General features: G+C 41.1%; 1 protein-coding gene and 1 pseudogene across 29 annotated transcripts in view; both read left to right on the top strand.

The window, feature by feature from the left end:
* The window catches only part of LOC102925376 (sperm motility kinase X pseudogene), a 754,818-nt pseudogene extending 745,534 nt beyond the window's left edge, over positions 1-9,284 (top strand). For 8 of the 16 annotated variants that reach the window (XR_013050447.1, XR_013050445.1, XR_013050451.1 and 5 more), the window contains 3 exons: positions 8,320-8,517; positions 8,617-8,720; positions 9,123-9,284. The product of XR_013050447.1 is annotated as a sperm motility kinase X pseudogene, transcript variant X3 (transcript). Of the gene's footprint in view, positions 1-6,837; positions 6,926-7,117; positions 8,518-8,616; positions 8,721-9,122 lie in introns of all 16 variants that reach the window. The other 8 variants (XR_013050455.1, XR_013050466.1, XR_013050468.1 and 5 more) reach the window with 6 other exon arrangements.
* On the top strand, positions 1,864-9,284 carry LOC143266860 (sperm motility kinase X-like). Of its 13 annotated transcripts, none has more exons than XM_076569359.1 (8): positions 1,864-2,000; positions 4,310-6,333; positions 6,838-6,925; positions 7,118-7,473; positions 7,890-7,955; positions 8,320-8,517; positions 8,617-8,720; positions 9,123-9,284. In XM_076569359.1, exons 2-3 carry the CDS (start codon positions 4,343-4,345, stop codon positions 6,869-6,871), a joined length of 2,025 nt encoding a protein of 674 aa, XP_076425474.1. In that variant the 5' UTR covers positions 1,864-2,000; positions 4,310-4,342; the 3' UTR covers positions 6,872-6,925; positions 7,118-7,473; positions 7,890-7,955; positions 8,320-8,517; positions 8,617-8,720; positions 9,123-9,284. The 13 variants fall into 13 exon arrangements, with proteins under 13 accessions (XP_076425474.1, XP_076425477.1, XP_076425479.1 ...); XM_076569362.1 differs by having other exon boundaries at positions 7,225-7,473; XM_076569364.1 differs by having other exon boundaries at positions 7,289-7,473.
* Positions 9,285-20,287: the final 11,003 nt, after the last annotated feature.

Below are 20,287 nucleotides of genomic sequence, written 5' to 3' on the forward strand. Positions count from 1 at the left end.
TGTATAATTTTCACTTCTTTGTCAACAATCAAGTGTTCATAGGTGCATATGTTAATGTCAGGGTCCCCAGTTTGATTCCATTAATCAATGTGTCTGTTTTTATGCCAATACCAAACTGTTTTTATTATTATAGCACTATAGTAGAGCTTGAAGTCAGGGATAGGAATGCCTTCAGAAGTTCCTTTGTTGTATAAGATTGTTTTGCCTATCCTGGGATTTTTGTTTTTCCCTATGAAGTTGAGTATTGTTCCTTCAAGTTCTGTGAAGAATTGCATTGGGATTTTATTGGGGGATTGCATTGAATCTATAGATTGCTTTTGGTAAGATTGCCATTTTTACTAGATTGATCCCACCTATCCACGAACATAGGAGAACTTTCTATTTTCTGATATCCTCTTTAACTTCTTTCTTCAAAGACTCGAAGCTCTTGTCACACAGATCTTTTCCTTGTTTGGTTAGAGTTACCCCCAAGATATTTTATGTTATTTGTGGCTATTTTAAAGGGTGATGTTTCTCTAATTTCTTTCTCAGCCCATTTATAATTTGTAGATAGGAGGGCTACTGATTTTTTTAATTTAATCTTGTATCCTGCCTGACACATTACTGAAGGTATTTACCAGCTGTAGGAGTTCCATGGTGGAATATTTGGGGTCACTTATATAGACTGTCCTATCATCTGCAAATAGCGAAAGTTTGGCTTTTTCCCTCCCAATTTGTATCCCCTTGATCACCTTTTGTCGTCTTGTTGCTCTAGCTAGAATTTTGATTACTATATTGAATAGTTATGGAGAGAGTGGGCAGCCTTGCTTTACAACCCTCTCTATGCATATTTTCCCCCTCTTGTGGCTTCTTTTGCTCAGCACTTTACTCTCCCATTTTACCCACGTTGACATAAATGGCAGGAGCTGATACTGTTTGTGATACCTTAACAGGCAGTTAGAATCTAACTCAACAGCCCTGGTGCCTCACCCCAAACAGTCAGTTTCACAAAAGGAAGCAAATGGTGTTATAAAACATAGTGATCTGTCCCCTTAACTATTCAAATAAGAGGCTACACAAATGGCCCAAGAGACGAGGTATTGTTGCTTATAGAACAGGGCCTGAAAGAGAGTATAGTCTTTCCTAGGATCATGTGAAAACATAAAACAAACTGCCATGTTAGAACAAGAAAGCAGCCCTAATATACCCAAAAATACACCTCATGCACTCCAAATATATGAATTTTAACATATCTACTTTGAATGTAGACATGTTGAGGTCTGTAACAGCCAGCTGTTATCACAGCATTTTTGATCTTACTTGCAAAGGTCATTGGAACATCCTCTGGGTTCACTTTCTTACTGATAGATAGCAGAGTCTATACCCAATAAAACACAGAGTTTTAGGGCCTATGTTTTCATTGTTACCATTTCTGTTGTTACTACTGTTAAAGTGGAGCCAGTCCTTCCTAGGGTTTGCTTGTGAAATGTCCCATGTAGACATTTTTGTGTTTGAACTTGTGCTCTCCAGCAGGTGATTGTCTTGGGAAGTTGGGGTCTAGCTTTAGGGAGGGGGTCTAGCTCCAGGAAACAGTTTGTTAGCCTGGTGTTAGAGGTGGGGTGACCACAAGTACAGTGTAAGCAGCCACATGCTAACACCAACTATTCCTGCTACCATGCTTTCCCTGTTCTCACAAAGTGTGAGCAGAAAGGAACCCTTCCTTATGTTACTTTCTGTGGTTCACTTGGTAGCAGTGACTGCAGAGTAGCTAACACAGTCCTTTGACAGGAGTGTGCCCATCCCTCATTGGTTCATGGCTTGCTCTGACCTCACAAGGAGCCACTGTGAGGAATGACTGACACCTGTGCATATAACACACTGCCTAGGGCTGGGTTTTGTCCTTCTAGTACAGAGAGCTGTTGCGTGGTGATCTGTGGGACTTGGACGTGGATGAAAGTTTTGGACCTGGATATTGGTGAAGTTTTGGACTCGGATACTGGTGACTTGTTGTACTTGACAGAGTGAGTTTTTCTCTCACTTTGCTGGTTGTGCTTTGGGGGTATTGGTTTTAGTTTTTCATTTTATTTTTTGTAATTTATGTTTCTGGTTTTAGATGTTAATTTTTACATATTTTAAATTTTCTTTGTTAGCTATCCTCCATTTTTCTTTTTCTAATTACTCATTTTCTTTGTTTCTTTTTACATTTTAAAGATTTTGTTTTAGTAAATATTAAGCATATAAAGTAAAAAACTTCACTGTAACATTTCTGTATCTGCACATAATGTACTTTGAAAATATTCACCTACTCTATATACTTACCCCCTCCTCTTTCCCCTTAACATACCTAATCACTCCCTATTACTATCAGGTCTGCTCCCCAACCTGAGATCCAAGATTTGAAAAGAAAATGTCTTTGTGGGACTGGCTTGTTATACACAACACCATGGTTTCCAGGTCTATGCGTTTTCCCTGAAAAAATGACAATCTCATTCTTTTCAGCTGAGTATTTGATTCTTGCCTTCTGTTTCTGTACAACATTGCTAATATGTTACAGCCCTTACATGACTGGGTGAACCCATCTTTATCATGAAGTATGGTCCTTTTAAGTGCTGTTGAATTTTGTTTGAACTATTAAGTACTCTTCCTAAGGACTGTTGCATCCATGTTCACCAAGGATGTTGATTATACCTTTTTCTTGTTACTGTATCCACCTGGTTTAGGTACCTGAGTAATACAGGCTCCTAGGATGCGTCTGGAAGCATCCATCCCCTTTTCATTTCATGCAATCGTCTGAGAAGCATTGGTATCTTGGTGATATTTTATGTATGCTCTAACAAAGCTTTCCTGAAAACCATTAAGACAAAAAAGCCAGCATCTAGAGAGACTTCTTACCTCTAGCCATCCTCAGAATGAAAGAGTACAAGAGTCTGTCTCCAGAAATCCTCAGACTGAATACAATGAGCTCCTGTCTCCTCCCATCTTATATTCCTCTCTCTGCCCAGCCATATCCCTTTAGATCTCCACCTTCCTAGTGCTGGGATTAAAGGTGTGAGCCATCACCAGCTGGCTCTGTTTTTCTTTTAGAATGGATCAATCTCATGTAGCCCAGAGTGGTCTTAAATTTACAAAAATTCATCTCCCTCTGCCTCCTGAGTGCTGGGATTAAAGGTATGAGCCATCAACACCTGGCCTCTATGGTTAACTAGTGGCTTAGCTCTGTACTCTGATCTTCAGAGGTCTGATAGAAATCACCAATGAGTTTGTCTGGTCCTGAAGTTTTTGTTGTTGTTGTTGTTGTTGTTTGTTTGTCAAGAGATTATTTTAAATTACTATTTCAATTTTGCTGCTTTTCTTTCTGTTTTAAATTAGTTCTTTGAGAATTTCATACAATATATTTTGGTCATGTTTATCCCTTCCTCCAATTTCTCTCAGATCTTCTATACTCCGTTTCCTGCCACCCAAATTTGTGTCTTTTTGTCTTGTTTTTCACCATCAAGTACAGTTTCTGTTGTCCTTATACTTTTGGATATGTGGCCTTCCACTGAAGCATGGTCAGTCCCACCTACCAGGGGCCACACCCTTAAAATGTGTTCTCCCTCTCCTGGAATCTATCAGTTGTCAATAGCTCATCAGGGTATGACTTCTTTTCCGACCTCCCCTCTTCGTGCTGAGACTTTTTTCTGGAATGAGCTTAAGCAAGTCACAATGCTGTAAACTCAAAAGGGCAACTGCCCTGCTTTGTCCAGAAAAGTTTGTATTGTCATCCACTGCCTCTGACTCTGACAGTCTTTCAGTTTAGGTGTTTTATATTTTCTTAGTTGAGTTTTGGTAGCTAATGTGTGTCTAGAAGTTTATTCTAGACTATTCCAATTCACTGGAACATTTTAAAAGCATTCCCTAGTGATTGTCTCCATGTCTGGATTTCAGTTGTATCTCTGGTAATACCATGTTATTTTGTCTCCCATATTATTAACTTGTATCTTAAAGTTTTCTATTAGTTTCTTATTTTGTCTCTAATATTGCTAACTTGTATCTTAAATTTTTCTGTTAGTTATTTTGGTTAAGATTACCTCAATTATATTTATTCTTAAAATAATCAAGTCTTTGTATTATTTTTGTATTATATTTAGTTTCCATTTCATCAATTTCTGCTCTGGACTTGAGCATTTCTTCTATTTCTTTTGGGTTTGGCTTGTTCTTGTTTTCCTATGACCATGACATGCATCATTAGGTTATTTTGGACATCCATCTTTTTTTAACCGCAGGAATTTATAGCTATAAATGTTTCTCCTAGACCCGCTTTTGATTAATTTTTATCTTGCATCACTAGTTGGTGTTGGTACAAGCATTTATATCAACAAAGATGAAGAAGTGGGAAGTGGCTCAAGGCAAAACCCTACAGCACAACTCCTTTCACGAAGAGGCTTTAACAGAGCACTATAAAATCCTAAAGACCCTTGGCCGAGGAGCATTCGGAGAAGTAAAGTTGGCTAGCCATCTACTCACCCAGACAAGGGTAGCAGTAAAAGTTCTTCCAAAAGGCACAAAGAATAGCTTCATCAAATCAGAAATTGAAATAATGAAATCTCTTGACCATCCCAATATTATTAAACTTTTGCACATAATCGACACCACAAATAACACTTACATGGTTATGGAATATGCCACAGGCGGTGAGCTAATGAACAGGATTGTACTGTTTGGCTACCTACAGGAGGATGAGTCCCGAAAGGTATTTAAACAGATGGTATGTGCCCTCCAGTATTGTCACAGGAAAGGGATTGCTCACAGGGATCTAAAGCCTGAAAATATTTTAGTGGACAGCAAAGGCAATATAAAACTCAGTGATTTTGGGTTGGGCACCAAGCTTACCATGGGGCAGAAGCTAGCATATTTCTGTGGGACCCTTCCTTATTGTGCCCCAGAAATCTTAGATGGTAGAGACTACGATGGCCAAGCAATTGACATCTGGAGTTTGGGGGTTGTACTCTACTTTATGTCGACAGGGCGCCTCCCTTTCAAAGGAGTTACCTATGGAGGAATAAAGCAGAAGATCTTGGCAGGAAAGTACTCTATTGAATACAATCTGTCTCCAGAGCTTTGGGATGTTATTGCTAAGTTGTTAACTGTAAATCCTGCACAAAGACCAAGAATAGATGACATTGTGAGTTTTCCATGGCTAAAGCATGGCAATGAAGGTTCTCCCAATCCCTTTAGAGAGAACGATGAGGACAGCTACCCAGACCCCACTGTGATGGTCATCATGGGCGTCATGGGTTATAAGCAAGGAGAGATAATGGAAGCTTTACAGGAGAAGAAGTTCGATCAGGTGATGGCCACCTACTTGATTCTAAGGCAGCAGTCACCCTGGGAAGACGACATTATAAAAGATCTTCAGCCCAAGCAGTCTTCTGGAACCTTGAATGTTACAGAGCCTTCCAGGATACCTAAAGTGGCTATAAAGAGGGGATCTAGTGTCCCTATCCTTCTCAGTTCTTCCATTTTGCCCACTCTACCTGAGAGTCCTGAGAACGACAAAAAGGGGAGAACGAGGTACAGTATGCCTTCCACCGTGAACTGCCCTAACAAGAAAATAGCCCCAGTTGAAAGAATCTGCCCCCATCGTGTACATGAGGCTAACTTCATGAATAGCACTTGGGGGGATTCAGAGAGCACTATTAACACCTCCAATGAAATATGTACCAGAGTGTCTTCAAGACTGGAAACTTATTCCAACAAGTTATCCCTGAATGTGTCCAAAGCTGGCCCTCACAAATCAAAGAACAAGGTGTCCTCACAGGAGGCTTTATCTCATCACACCCCAATGGAGGCAGTTCAGTGCAAAGATGTCAACATACCAGGTGAAAATATCGGCTCATCTCTCCCACAAACCTCACCTCAAGAGAACCTCAGGGGGCAGCCCCACAGCGTGTCTACTGCTAGTCGGAGAGGTGAAAGGACCAGCTCATCTCTCTCACAAACTGCACCTCAGTTGGCCTTCAGGGGACAGTCCCACAGTGTGGCTACAGCTGGTTCAAAGAACAAAATGACCTCACAAGATAGATCACCCCCATTCTCCAGCAAGGAGGCCCAGGATGAGGGTCCCATTGTACGAGAAAAAGACCTCAGCCCATCCTCCCCAGAAACACCCAAGGGACACCTCAGTGGCCGGAGCCAGACTGCACCCAGAGCTCCCTTTAGAAAGCGGGTTTGGAAAAGCCTACAGAGCAGGATTATAAAAGGCCTGAGAAGTTTGTGTTGCTGCCTACCAACAGAAAAGAGGGAGCACCTAGGCTGCAACAAAATCCTGCCTATGAGCTTAAAGGACCACAGAGGCAGCCAAGGTAACAACAGGTAGGTGGAGAGGCTACAATGCACTTTAGTAACTAGGCCTCTTTTTAAAATGGTGTTCTTTTCTTTAAAGAAAAAAATATTTACTATCTGTGTGTAGAAGTTAACTTGCAGGAATCAGTTCTGTCTTTATACCATGTGGGTACTAGGGAATGAATTAAGGTCCCCAGGCTTGGGGTCAAGTACCTTTACTCACTATACTATTTCCTGGACTAAATGATATGCTTTTAAATAAACAGACTGCAGGAATAGGTGATACTATATTATCACACGAGAAAGCAAATCCCACAGTATCCTTCCTGAGAAACTTGACCTAGATGTAGATAGACAGCAGAGGATAGTAGCCCGAGGCTGGGCATGGATGAGGAGAAGAGTGGGTGAAGAGAGCAATGGGACAGGCACTCAGGAGGAATCAGACTGAGGGGCCAGCACTGCACAGGGCCAGCACAGCCAAGCAGAAGACCTGCATATTCTCCTAAGAGGCCCCTTTCTTGTGTCTGTTTCAAGTGCTGTTGGAGGCACTGTGCTCCCTGTAAGCTGAAACCACAGAGTGGAGAGCAGCGTGCTGAAGATGCACACGGCGCAGGAGAGCCAGGTAGGAAGTTTAGAAGCTGTGTTCCTATCACAGGCTGAAACTAGGGGCAAAGTGTTCCTGTGTCTACAGATGAAGACTGGGAAGGAGGGGGCATGCCACACCCTTCTTGGATTACCTGGACCCTGAGGACTGAGAAAGGATTCTGGGAGGCAGGTCTGACAGACTCATGATCCTCCTGACTCTCCCTTGCAGGTAGGTTCATGATGGCTGGTGGTGCCACAATTGTGCCAGTAAAGTGAAGCACTCTGTGGGACCAGAAGTCCTCTAAACAAGGATCCATGGAGTGCTGTGGTCATTAGGAAAACAGGCCTCAGAGGACCTTCCAAGCACAGAGAGATCATCAGTCCAGCTACCTGTCTCCAGGTATACCTATGAATCATTAGAAGAGACAGCGGCACTGGAAACAGAGGAGGACTCCAGAAGCCTGCCCAGTTTGTATGTGTTCAAGATGAATATTGCTGACCAGGTTGGAGCCAAAAACAGAGGGACGAGTTTACATGCAGTGTACACCTTGTGCTCATTTGGCAAGGTAGAGTGTATGGGAACAGGTGAGTCCATTATTTATGGTGCAGCTCTCAGCACCATCCTGGCCTACTAGACAGCTTGCTTCCTGTTCCCACCAGATCCAGACACCTTCACAACTCACCCCAGCACTATTACTGGTGAACCTGCTTGTTGCTTTGCAACCTGAGCACTCTTTTGTACTCTGTATCTGGACAGACACACACACACACACACACACACACACACACACACACACACACACACACTCCTTCCAATGTACCTCATACACAGTTGACACTAGTGAAGTTTGCTTGAACGGGAGAGGATTCCCATACAAGCAAGGTAATTTCATATTCCATGTGATTTCCCTCCTGGAAATGCCTCAAATTCCTCTAACTCAGCTTGTTCCTGTCTCTACCCCCAATGCAATCACTTACCACCCTGCTCTACTGCTTCGCAGGAGCCATGTGAAGCCAGCACATGCCATGGTGCACATTTTGCCCCAGGGCATCCGTTCCTGTGCAAGGTAAGGCCCACCAGCTGTGCTTTGAGTGGATGCAAGGTGAAGTCTGGAGTGTCTGACAGTTGGATTCAGAGATTGAGCTGGTTCCAAGCATGATCATGGATAGAATCTGTAGATGGAAAAACAATGGCAACCCCCAGCCTGACAGTGAGGGTGTTCCTCTGGGTGGTTCATGGTCTCCTGCCATATTCCTACCTCCTAAGATAACTCAGAGACACTTAAAGGGATTTAAGGGGTCAGATTCACAACCGTCCTTAGTCCCACACTGTAGTACACCCCAAAACCACACCTTAGTACACCCCAAGATACTATTTTCAACACTATCTCACACAAAGATCCCAGCTGTTTTCTTTCTGACATCCTGTAGGGACATTGCTGTTGCTGAGGCTTTGTGTCCCCAGGCAACAGGCTGGGAAAGATCTTTGCTGCCTGTGTGTCCCTATGCTGGGGCTACCAAGGAGACTCCTGGGACTACACTCAGCAAGGGACATTTTCAACTGGATGTTGCTTAGAGCAGGAGATGCCACTCAAGCCCTAACACACTGGATGGAAGGGGGACACACAGGTGACACTCCTCTGCTCAGGCCATGGGGAAGTTATGATTGGTTACAGGGTGATGGACAACTGAGCATTTAGTAATCTTACCAAAATGCCGTGTTTTCAGGTCTCCTTGATGGAAGAGGCTTCTTCTGATTGACAGAGAATTTGGGCCAGAAACTTACAAGCAGATGGACTAAGAGCAACAAGAGAAAATGTCTGCTGATCCAGGTAGCACCCAGGCCCTTGTACTAACTACTTGTTTTGGTGGAACAGTGTCTGAGGCAACTTGGAGACTTACCTCACTGAGGGTAATGCCTCTCTGTCCTGGCAGGAGCCATGTGAGAGTGAGGTGCTGCTCAATCCCCTCCATCTTCTGTATGGAGTCATCTCCTGTTACTGTTCCTTGATCACCTAGGCAGGGACACCACTTCTTCATCAGAAATACTGCCAGCTGCAAGGGACAGACTTAGAGAACACTGACAGTAATTTGAGGGCTTTTTATAGTGGGGCCCCTTTTAGAGAGTGACATCAACCAATACCTAGAGAACTGAACCATAAAGACAGTCTCTAAGGAATGGTCCTAGACAGTGAGAGCTGAGTGACTGATGACTTTATGCATTGTGTATCCAGGTGAAGATCAGCCATTGAAGATATGCTCAGAGAGCTTGGCATAAGATTGTTCTGCAAAGGTGTTACCAAGAAAGACAGGCATCAGACAAAAAGATATATGGCACAAATATCTGAATAAAGAGACCATTTTCTTGCTACAATAAATTCCTTTGTATATTTGAAGCACATGCTTGGATGTCCTGATTTATATCTATATGAATATTTTGATGATAGAATTGGTCAGCATATCTGTCTTCTGAATGTACCATTTCTCCCTGTGGTGAGAACAGCACTAATTCTCCCTGATGCACTTTGGTCTTCATTCTGTGCTCTAGATCTCTGCCCTCTTCCTCCTACATACTGCCTAGTCTGCAACCTAGAAACATCTCTCTATCCTGATATTATCACTAATGGAGAATTTTGCTTTAGGCTCCACATATGAAGCATTTCTCTCTTTTAAGGTTAATTTTTCATACCATAATGCCCTTCAGGTTGGCTCAAGTTGACCACAAGTCTCAGTATCACTCTCCCTTTCTTTTTCTGAGACAGGGTCTTGCTATGTAGCCTAGGTTGACTTACAATTCCTGATACTCCTGTTCAGATTCCTGGATACTGGGGTGACAGGTTTGTACCTCCTGAATTATAAGGCCTAACTACATTCTTCTTCAACAGACATGTGGATGTAGGGTAGATACATTGTTAAAGGATTAGGTTTTGATTCATTTTGAAATACTTCCATTTTTCTCTGCAGTTGTCCTAGCTCAACATCATCAAAAAGATCCTTACAACTGGGTGTGGAAATGCTCACAAGAGCCCTGACTCCTAATCACAAGGCAGTGCCTTTGTGTAGCCTGTAACCTAGTTCCCTCCTCAACTTGTATTTCTGCCCTGTCATTCACATCCTCTTAAGGGGACAGAGTTTCCTTCAAGGGACAAGGGATGATCTGTACTGTCATGTGAACTAGAGACTGAGAGGCTTCCAAAATGACAGAAGTCCTGACCCCTACAACCAATCTACTGTTGGAAGAAACTAAAAGAGCAGCGCACATCTCTTCCTGTGGAATCACAGCCAGCAATGGGCCATCTAGCAGGTCTGGTTTTGGTTTTGTAAGGGGTCCTGTACTGTGCTGTATCAGTTCACCCCTTGATGCATGCTGGTTAACTCCATAGCCTGGTTGTCAGGAATAGGTCTCAGATACATGGGGCAGTGCAGAGGTCTCTTTGGCATCCTGACCTCCTTTCCTTTGTTATGTCCAGAATGTTGGGATGACTGGATCACAGGGCAGACATGGTTTCACATTTTGAGAAATCTCCAAACTGTGTCTCATGATGATTGTATCAATGTGTGCTCTGCCAACAATGTCCAAGTGTGTGTAATTCACACATAGGCAAATATATTTTTTTGTCTTTTGATAATATCCAGACTAGTTCATATGGTGACATTTATGACAACTCATTTATCAATGGTTGGCCATACTTCCTGGATGAATGGAGTTTAATTCACAAAGTTCTAACCCATGTCTCTACCTTGGTGAGTTTCCTCTACTTTTCTAATAGAAATTTCAGTGTAATCGGGTATTACATGAAGACAGTTGGTCCATTTTGAGTTGATTTTTATGCAGGCTGAGAGATAAAGATCTAGTTCACTCTTCCATATTAAATGCCCAGTTGTTTCTAGCACCATTTGAGGTCTATATAGAAAGTTGCAGACCGGTCTGTGCTAAATAGGGAGACTATATCTATAAATAGATAGATGATGATAGATAGATAGATAGATAGATAGATAGATAGATAGATAGATAGATAGATAGATAGATAGATAGATAGACAGATGAAAGAAAAATTCCAAAGGTAGATATAGGAATTTTCCCAGGGGCTTGAGCAGAGACGATTCCTCCCCGAGTCAAGGGGAAGACAGTATGTCCAGCATGGGGTTATCTGAAGAAAAAGAATCTATTTACACTATGATCTTTTGTCCATTTACTTTATTTCTCTAAGACAAAATTCTTTCTATACAGCTTCAGTTCTGTCTTGAACTCAGCTCCTTTCTGTCCCTTCATTTTCTGTCCTCTCATAGTTTTAGTAAGCTCCTAAATTCAATCTCAACTTCATCTTAAGTTTCTCCATCCATGCTAATTTCTTTTCTTTCTACTCTGTTGACCTGACCCAATCCTTATTCTCTACAAAAAAAAAAAAAAAAAAAAAAAAAAAATCCGACTTGTTCCTTTCTCTCCAACCACGAGACTCTCTGACCAGGAATTCTGCCTCCCCTGGATCACTCCAACATGGATCTGCAAAAATCTTTTGTTCTGAGTCAAATGCTCTGGAATGGCATTTGGCCAGTATGGGGAAGGAAAGTCTAAGCTTCGGTTGCAGGAAACAAGGCTAAGCATCTACAGTTTGCCTATCTCCTAGGCTCTGTAGGGGTGTTACTTAGTAGATCAGCAAAAGGTCTGAGAAACTTAACTGTTTGCCATATGGCCTAGTAGTATATGAGTACACAAGATTTTCATAGCAGAAGAAGACAGCTGGTATATATTGAAAGCTGAATAACACCAAATATTCCATGATAAATGGCATGCCTCTAGAAAAATACCTTGATCTTTCTATGTATAGCTTTATTATATACAGCTGAATCTCTATAATATATTCTTATGTCTCACAGCAGGTAGATACCTAGGATTCACTTCAAATTTGCCTGTTCTCTTCCCAATTATTTATTAACTAATCAACAGTAAAGATTCATGAAGATGCTGAAATATGAGATAGGTCAGTTTCTTAGTTCCTAAAATGTACAGTGGATAAAAATGAGCACTGTTTAAGGAGTAATTAGTGCTTTCTACAGCATTTGTCTACAAAAGACCTGGGGGGAACACAAGAAAGTCTATACACAGAAACAGCTGTCTATCACCTTCTGACACTAGAAAACTTAAGAATGACATTTAATTGATACTGTTGGATCTTTGTGTACTTGTTAGAATTTGGTCTATCTTGACCTCAGATTTAGGTGAAGGCTAAGAGGACTATAAGACAGAAATTAGCATTCTATCCACAGTTATAAAAATCCAGAGAATGTGGGGTCAGAAATATTGGTTAAGAGTACTTCTTGCTATTGAAGAGGATGGATGTCCAATTACTGGCACCCACACAAGGTGATTCACAAACAACTGGTGTAATTTCAGCTCCATGTGTTCAACACTTCTAGTCTCCATTGGTGCCTTCATTCACATGTACACACCCACTCAGACACACATGTAAGTGTAAGGGATGGAGCAGTAAAACCTTGAACCAGGCCACTCCATAGGTGGAGTGGAAGGAAGGATTATTTGGGGAGTTCAAAGCTGGCATGGTTACTTCTTGGGGGCAAAGGGAAGCAAAAATCATTTGGAGAAGTCCAAAGCTGCCATGACTGCCCCTTGGGAGGCAGAGGATAGCAGAATGGTAAGGAAAGTCATGCCTATTTTAAAGAACTGGAGAAGTATGCAGGCCAAAAGAGCCTGGTGAGGAGGTTTGAGAGCCATAAGAGACCAGCAGCCATCATGGAACTTTGATGTGTTATGGGTATGTGCTAATAGGGACCCAGATGCCTCATTTGCTGAGGTAGGGGGAGATAAGGAAGTGTAAGCTCTTCTTAGCAGGCAGAAACCCATTTCACAGATTTCTGAGGAGTACTGGGTGTATACATGAGTAATCCTCTGTTGAGCCTGTCAAGAGTCTAGGCTGAGCTGAACCCATACTGTCATTTAGGACATTGTCAGTGGCACTGCAATTGGGGAGGGGGTTGGGATTTAACATTCCAACATTTTGCTCATGATAGGGGCTGATTACAGTTATCATCTGACTTCTTTAAGCTGAATTTTTGGGGAAATAGGTCAGTCAAAAGTTGAGGGTGAGGAAACAGTCAGGTAGGTAATAGTAGGAAACCCAGGGAAATTTTGTCACAAGTGTTTGGTTTATGGACCACTGTGTAATTTTGCCAGTTTTTTTTTTTTCTCGAGAAGTCCTGCAGAGATAGACAGCAATCATGATTATGTGGCACAAAGAGACTCCACCTGGGACCAACTTCAAGTGTGGCCACACTGACACCTAGGCAGAGAACTGCCACACATTTCAGCTGATGCCAGGCCCTTCTTAAACTGTGAACAAACAACACTGGAGGGTTGACTACCCTACTCTGCCTTGCCAAGGTAGGTCAGGTCCTAAGGTTTTAGTGGAATCTCTGAATCCAGTGAGAAAAGAGACTCAAGGAGACAGGCAAAGGAAGGGGTAGGAGGAGTCAGGGGCCTAAGAGAGACCCAAAGGAGAGTACAGCAAAGGAGTCAGCCCCTGGAGGATGTAGTTTGTGAGCCAGCTCCTATAAGTCTTTAATCCTGTCTTTCACTTGGCCAGATTGCCTCACACAGAATATTCTGCATCAGTAGGTAAATACTCTACCACTGAACTATATCCTTAGTCCTTTGTGGAATTCAATCTCTTTTTAAATAACAAAATAGAATAGCATAAATGTAACACATAAGAATAGGATAAAACAAACAGAAAGAAAATTGCATAAGGGAATGCATAAGAATCAGAGACCCAATCTATGACATATTCCGGAACCCCATAAAAACAATAAGCAGGAAGCCAAGATATATACAAAAAAGAACTATAACATAAAAAGAGAGAAAATATATAAATAAATAATTAAAAATAAGATAAAAAGAAAATCCATTGCATGCATAATGAAACAAGGAACTTCAAAAACTCCACTGAGTTTATTTTCTGTTGGCCATCTACTTCTGGGGATGCAGCCTACCCTTAACAGTACTTTGTTTCTCCAGTGAAACTCCCTTGGAGAAAACTAAATTTTGATTTGAAGAGGTTATCAATTGGAGACACCTTCTGGATTAGGAATGGGGACTTGTGTCCATCTCTCCTTTCAACTCTAGGACCTCAGATCTGTGTAGGCACTGTAGATGCTGTCTTGGTCTCCATGAGTTCATATTCGTTTGAATTACTTTGTTTTTTTTTTTTTGTTTTGATTTGTTTTTGTTTTGTTTTTTTTTTGTTTGTTTGTTTTTTGGTGTCCTCTGTACCCAATGGATTTTACATTTTTTCTGCCTCTTCTTCAGAGTAGTTCCCTGAGATCTGAGAAGAGGGATCTGATGGAGGCCTACCTTTTAGGGATGAGAGTTTCAGGATCTCCTTTCTCTATATAATGCTTGGGTGTGGGTCTCTGTATTTGTTCTCCTCAGCTACAGAAGGAAGCTTCTCTAATGATGACTGAGCAAGGCACTGATATATAAGTATAGCAGAATGTCATTAGGAATCAATTTATAGCTACGTTTTTATTATTTGTTTTAGTACTTGGTTTTACCCTAGGTTCTTGGGCAATCTTGTCTAAGGCCATCTAAGCAGTGTTGGGTACACTTTCCATCTAGTGGAGGAGGCCTCAAGTCAAATCAGATATTGGTTGGTTACTTGACAAGCTTTGCCCCACCATTGTCCTAGCATATCTTGCAGGTAGGACATTAGTAAGTCAAAGGTTTTGTGGTTGTGTTAGTTGTTTCATTTCTCCTTAGTATTGTGAAGAGTATCTTTCTCTACCAAAGACTCCTGCACATAGGGGCTGAGGTTGTGTGTATGTTGACTCCTCCGTGGTCAGTGAGTTGTGTAGGTGATATCTTCAGCAATGTGGCTTTGCCATAAGTTTGTGGAGAGCAACCTGTAGTCTTGGCAACAGTCTTGGTTTTTTGGAGATTCTTTTTGTTGTTGTTGTTCATTTGTTTTTTATTTTTATAATTTTTTTATTTAAAAGAAGATTTTCTTTTGCGTTTAACATACTAGCCAGTTCCTCTCTCCTCTTCTCCTTCTCCTCTCACATACCCCCATTCTACCCCCATCCCCTCCTCATAGAGAGTAACTCCTCTCTTAGGTAGTCAACACAGGCTGTTATATCATGTTGGGTCTAGACCTAGCCCTTCCAGCTTGCATCAAGCCTGAGTAAGGTAGTATACTATAGGGAATGGAGTCTTAAAAGCCAGTTTGTGTACTTGGGGTAAGTCTTGGTCACAATGACAGGAGACCAACAAACACATTTACATCAAGCAATGCAAATTTCACCCACAATCAGAGGGCCTAGTTTGGCCCTATGTAGACTCTCCAGCTGTCAGTCCAGAGGCCATGAGCTCCCATTACATAGGGTCAGCTGTTTCTATAGTTTTTCCCATCATGATTGTGACCCTTCTCCTTACTCCTGTAATCCTTCCTCCTCTTCAACTCCAGGATCTTGGCTAAGTGCTTGGCTGTGGGTCTCTGAATCTGTTTCCATCAGTCATTAGATGTAGGTTCTATGATGACAATTAGGGTAGACACCAATCTGAGTGAAGGGGAAGGCTAGTTGAAGAACCCTCTCCACCATTGCTATGAGTTTTAGTTGGGGACAAGCTGGTGAGTTCCCAGGGTTTTCCCTAGCTGCAGATGTCTCCCCATCCCCTTAATGGTACACTCTGTCAAGATATCTCTTTCATTGCTCTCCCTCCCTGTCTCTCCCCCATGTTCCTACCTTTCATTCCCTCCTATCCCCTCCTCTCTATTCCACACTCTCTATAGTTTGCCCAGGAGTCTTAATCTTTCCCCCTTCCTGGGAAGATCCATGTGTGTCCCTCTTAGTGTCCCCCTCTTTACCTAGATTCTCTGGGATGTGAACTGTAGCCCTGTTATCATTTGCTTTGCTTCTATCATTCACATATGAGTGAGTACATACTGTTTTTGTCTTTCTGGGTCTGGGTTACCTCACTCAGGATGTTTTTTTTTCTTGTTCCATCCATTTGTCTACAAATTTCATGATGACATTATTTTTTACTGCTGCATAATACTCCATTGTGTAAATGTACCATATTTTTTTTTATCCATTCTTCTGTTGAAGGGCATCTAGGATGTTTCAAGGTTCTGGCTATTACAAATAATGCTGCAATGAGCATGGTTGAGCAAATGTCCTTGTAGCATGGTTGAGCAACTTTTAGGTATTGCCCAGGAGTGGTATTGCTGAGTGTTGAGGTATATGGATTCCCAATTTTCTGAGTTACTGCCATATTGATTTCCAGAGTGGCTGTACAAGATTGCATTCCCCCCAGCAGTGGAGGAGTGTTCCCCTTTCTCCACGTCTTCTCCAACATAAACTGTCTTATGTTTTTATTATTTTAGCCATTCTGACAGGCATAAGATGGTATCTCGTTGTTTTGTTTTGCATTTTCCTGACAGCTAAGGATATTGAACATTTCTTTAAATATCTTCTCACCATTTGAGATTCTTCTGTTGAGAATTCTCTGTTTAGTTGTGTAGCCCATTTTTAAATCGAATTTTTTGATATTTTGCTGTCTAGTTTCTTGAGTTCTTTATATATTTTAGAGATCAGCCCTCTGTCTGATGTGGGGTTGATAATGATATTTCCCACTCTATAGGCTGCCTTTTTGTCTTATTGACAGTGTCCTTTGCCTTACAGAAGTTTCTCAGTTTTAAGAGGTCCCATTTATTAATTGTTTCTCTCAGTGTCTGTGCTAGTGGTGTTATATTTAGGAAGTGGTCTCTTGTGCCCATGCATTCAAGGTTATTTCCCACTTTCTCTTCTATGAGATTTAGTGTAAATGGATTTCTGTTGAGGTCTTTGATCTATTTGTACTTGAGATTTGTACATGGTGTCAGATATGGATCTATGTGGATTCTTCTACTTGTAGATCCAGTTATGCCAGCACCATCTGTTGAAGATGCTTTTTTCCCCATTGTATAATTTTGTCTTCTTTATCAAAAATCAGGTGTTCATAGATGTGTATGTTAACGTCAGGGTCTTCAATTAGATTCCATTGATCAATGTGTCTGTTTTTATGCCAATACCAAGCTGTTTTTATTATTATAGCACTATAGTAGAGCTTGAAGTCAGGGATGGGAATGCCTCTGGAAGTTCCTTTGTTGTATAAGATTGTTTTGCCTATCCAGGGATTTTGTTTTTCCCTATGAAGTTAAGTATTATTCCTTCAAGTTCTGTGAAGAAATGCATTGGGAGTTTGATGGGGATTGAACTGAATCTATAGATTGCTTTTGGTAAGATTGCCACTTTTACTATGTTGATCCCAACTATCCACAAACACGGGAGATCTTTCTATTTTCTGATATCCTCTTTATCTTCTTTCTTCAAATACTTAGGCTCTAGTCACACAGGTCTTTCACTTGTTTTGTTAGAGTTACCCCAAGATATTTTATGTAATTTTGGCTGTTATGAAGGATGTTGTTTCCCTAATTTCTTTCTCAGATCATTTATTGTTTGTATATTAGAGGGCTATTTTTTTTGAGTTAATCATAGGCCTGAAGGGAACCTTCTTTCATTATTTACTAAATTATCATATTATCATCCCTACTTAGTTAAAAAAAGAGATTTATTTTATTTTGTTTGTGTGTATGTTTTCCCTACACACACACACACACACACACACACACACACACACACACACACTTATATATAAAATGAAAGTACCTACATAGGCCAGAAGAGGTATATTGATTGTCCTGGAATGGCAGTTACAGATGATTATAAGCCAATATATGGATGTTGTAACTGAATCCAGATCCTCTGAAAAAGCAACAATTACATTTAACTATTGAGACATGTCTCCAAGCCCCCTTCTTAATATTTGTGCTTCTATCCATAGATCTGTGCATCTTTCACCTTAGGAAGGGAGTTTAGAGTTTCTTTTATTCAGTGGATAATGTAGAGACTAATAACTGTTCAAATTGCTGAGAATAAGTGTCTTTGAGTGTTCAGCCATAGGGGGCATCCCTATCATCCTCCTCTCATGAAGGCTCAGGGAACATCTCAGAAGAGTGGGAACAAAGAATGCAAGAGCTGGAAGATGGGGAGGAGAGCTGCAAAACGCTGTCTTCCAGATATCACATCTCTAATGTACATGTAAACTCTTAGCAGCTGTGATAGCTTGAACAAGATCAAGCTAGACAAAATTAACATGGGTTGGGGAAGAGTCCTTATAGTCTCAACCCTGGCCAAAGAACTGTTAGCTGCTGATTGCTACTGAATGAGAAATACTCATTTTCCTTTGGGGATGTGGCAAACACTAAGTTGTGTATACCTGGTTTGATGCCTCATACCCATTCACATATGATCAGCACTAATTGGATTCAAGAGACTTTTAATGATGATGATGATGATGATGATGATGATGATGATAATAATACATTTGCATCACAGTTTCTGTATCTATCTTTTCTAAAAAGAGGGTGCAGGAAAATTGTAAAAGCCAGAATAGCAGGAAGTCTGCTGTGAGACAGTTTCTCCTATAAATGGCTGAATAAACAAGACCAACCTAAGGAATGACAATATCAATTGACATGAAAAGGGGAAATTTTCATGGAGTCCTATCCCTACACAAAGAACTATGGGCTAGTATCGAATGCTGGGATTAGGAGAAATAGCCTTTCCCAGGAGTTAGCCTCCTCTCGGCTTTCCAATGCAGAGTGGTCAGTCTTGAAACCATATACACACCACTAACAAAAAGAGATTTAACAGGTTGTTTGTATGTGTATGCACGTGTGTGTGCATGTGTGTGTGTGTGTGTGTGCAAGTGCATATTTATATAAATAATACCTTCCACTGCCAATAACCTACCAATCCATCCCCGTCTGTGTTAGATAGTTTTATGCTAACTTGACACAAGCTAAAGTCATCTTTGAGGGGAATATTTCAATTAAGAAAATGTCTCCATAAGCTTGGGCTGTAAGCAAACCCTTGAGGCCTTTTCTTAATTAGTGATTGATAGGAGAGAGTCAAGCCATTGTGGGTGGTGCCATTCCTGGGATGGTAGTCTTAGGTTCTGTAAGAAAGCTTTATACAATCTCATGATCTCAGCATTGCACTCAGCTGTTTTCTGTGATGTTCTCTATTTGCTGTAAAAGGGGGCTTTTTTGGGTGAGGCATCATGGTTATGCTTATCTGCAGGTATACAGATATTATTTAGAATATAGTAAGGAACTATGCTGATCAAGCAAAGTGGCAATGCTAGGTTATTTTCTAAATTCCGTAATCTCACTAGCCTTGGGAAGGTGACTCAGTTTCCAGTACCACAGATTTCCTTTGTGCTACATGGGCTTTAAGTCCAATTAGGTAACTGGTGGTTACCACAAATCTGGGGTGTTTTGCTACCTTTATGCATATCTTGCCTTGCTGGTAATGATCATAGTTCACAGGTATTTTAGCTGGACAGGCTATTTGATTACTTCCCTCTCCTGGCAACTTGTAGAGTATTTATTTTTTAGAACCATGGGAACTGGACCACAGGAAAAGGGCTTCTGCATCAAATCCAGCCCAAATCATCTGAGTCCTATGTTCTAAGTGTACAGTGTCTTCAGCAATAGGGGCCTATCCTCAATCCCTGAGAGGGAACGAAGAGCTACATCAATAACCTATACTGTTTTGAGAGTCAATAGGACTACACTAACTATTTGAAAGGAGGTTTCTTGTGATTGGTACTAGGTTTTTAATATTCTGGTTTATAATTGGGAGCATTTTTAACTCATGTGACTTAACTTCACACAGTCACACACATGCATAAGCACACATATACACACATAGGTGTGTGTGTGTGTATATATGGCTTTATCAACAGATTTAGTGTCACTTGTCACTCACCTTTCCTCCTTTTGTATTGACCTCTGTCCCTTCTCCACAATTGGAACTCCTTCCCCCATTATTTCATTTCTGCTTGATAAGACCTGTATCCAGCTATGTCCCTCCCAAGCTATCTCCCCACCTATGATTGTTTTATATTTTTCTGGTTTCTGTGGTTACTCCATATTATCTACTCAAACCTGAGGATTTGGAGGTAGGAGCCACAGAAGTGAGAATAAGAGACATTTGTCTCTAGACCTGAGTTACCACACTCAATATAATCTTTTCTTGGTCAATTCATTTAACTGGAAATTTCATAGTCTCATATTTTGTTACAGATGAATAGTATTCCATTTTGTCTACGAAAAAGATTTTTATTATCCATTCATCTGTTGAAGGACATTTATGGTTTCAATTACCTAGCTATGGTGAATAGTGTAATAGTGGACATTGTTGAGCAAGTATCTGTGGGGTAGTAGGTCAAGTATTTTGGGCATATGCCAATGGTCATATGGTAGATATATTTTTAGTT

This window comes from Peromyscus maniculatus, chromosome 4 (genome assembly GCF_049852395.1).
Source record: "Peromyscus maniculatus bairdii isolate BWxNUB_F1_BW_parent chromosome 4, HU_Pman_BW_mat_3.1, whole genome shotgun sequence".
Lineage (NCBI taxonomy): Eukaryota > Metazoa > Chordata > Mammalia > Rodentia > Cricetidae > Peromyscus > Peromyscus maniculatus.

Coding starts and splice junctions, on each gene's coding strand:
- LOC143266860 (XM_076569357.1), top strand. CDS start 4,343: ATGAAGAAGTGGGAAGTGGCTCAAGGCAAAACCCTACAGCACAACTCC. Junction 6,334..6,837: donor GGCAGCCAAGGTAACAACAG/GTAGGTGGAGAG, acceptor GTCTGTTTCAAG/TGCTGTTGGAGGCACTGTGC.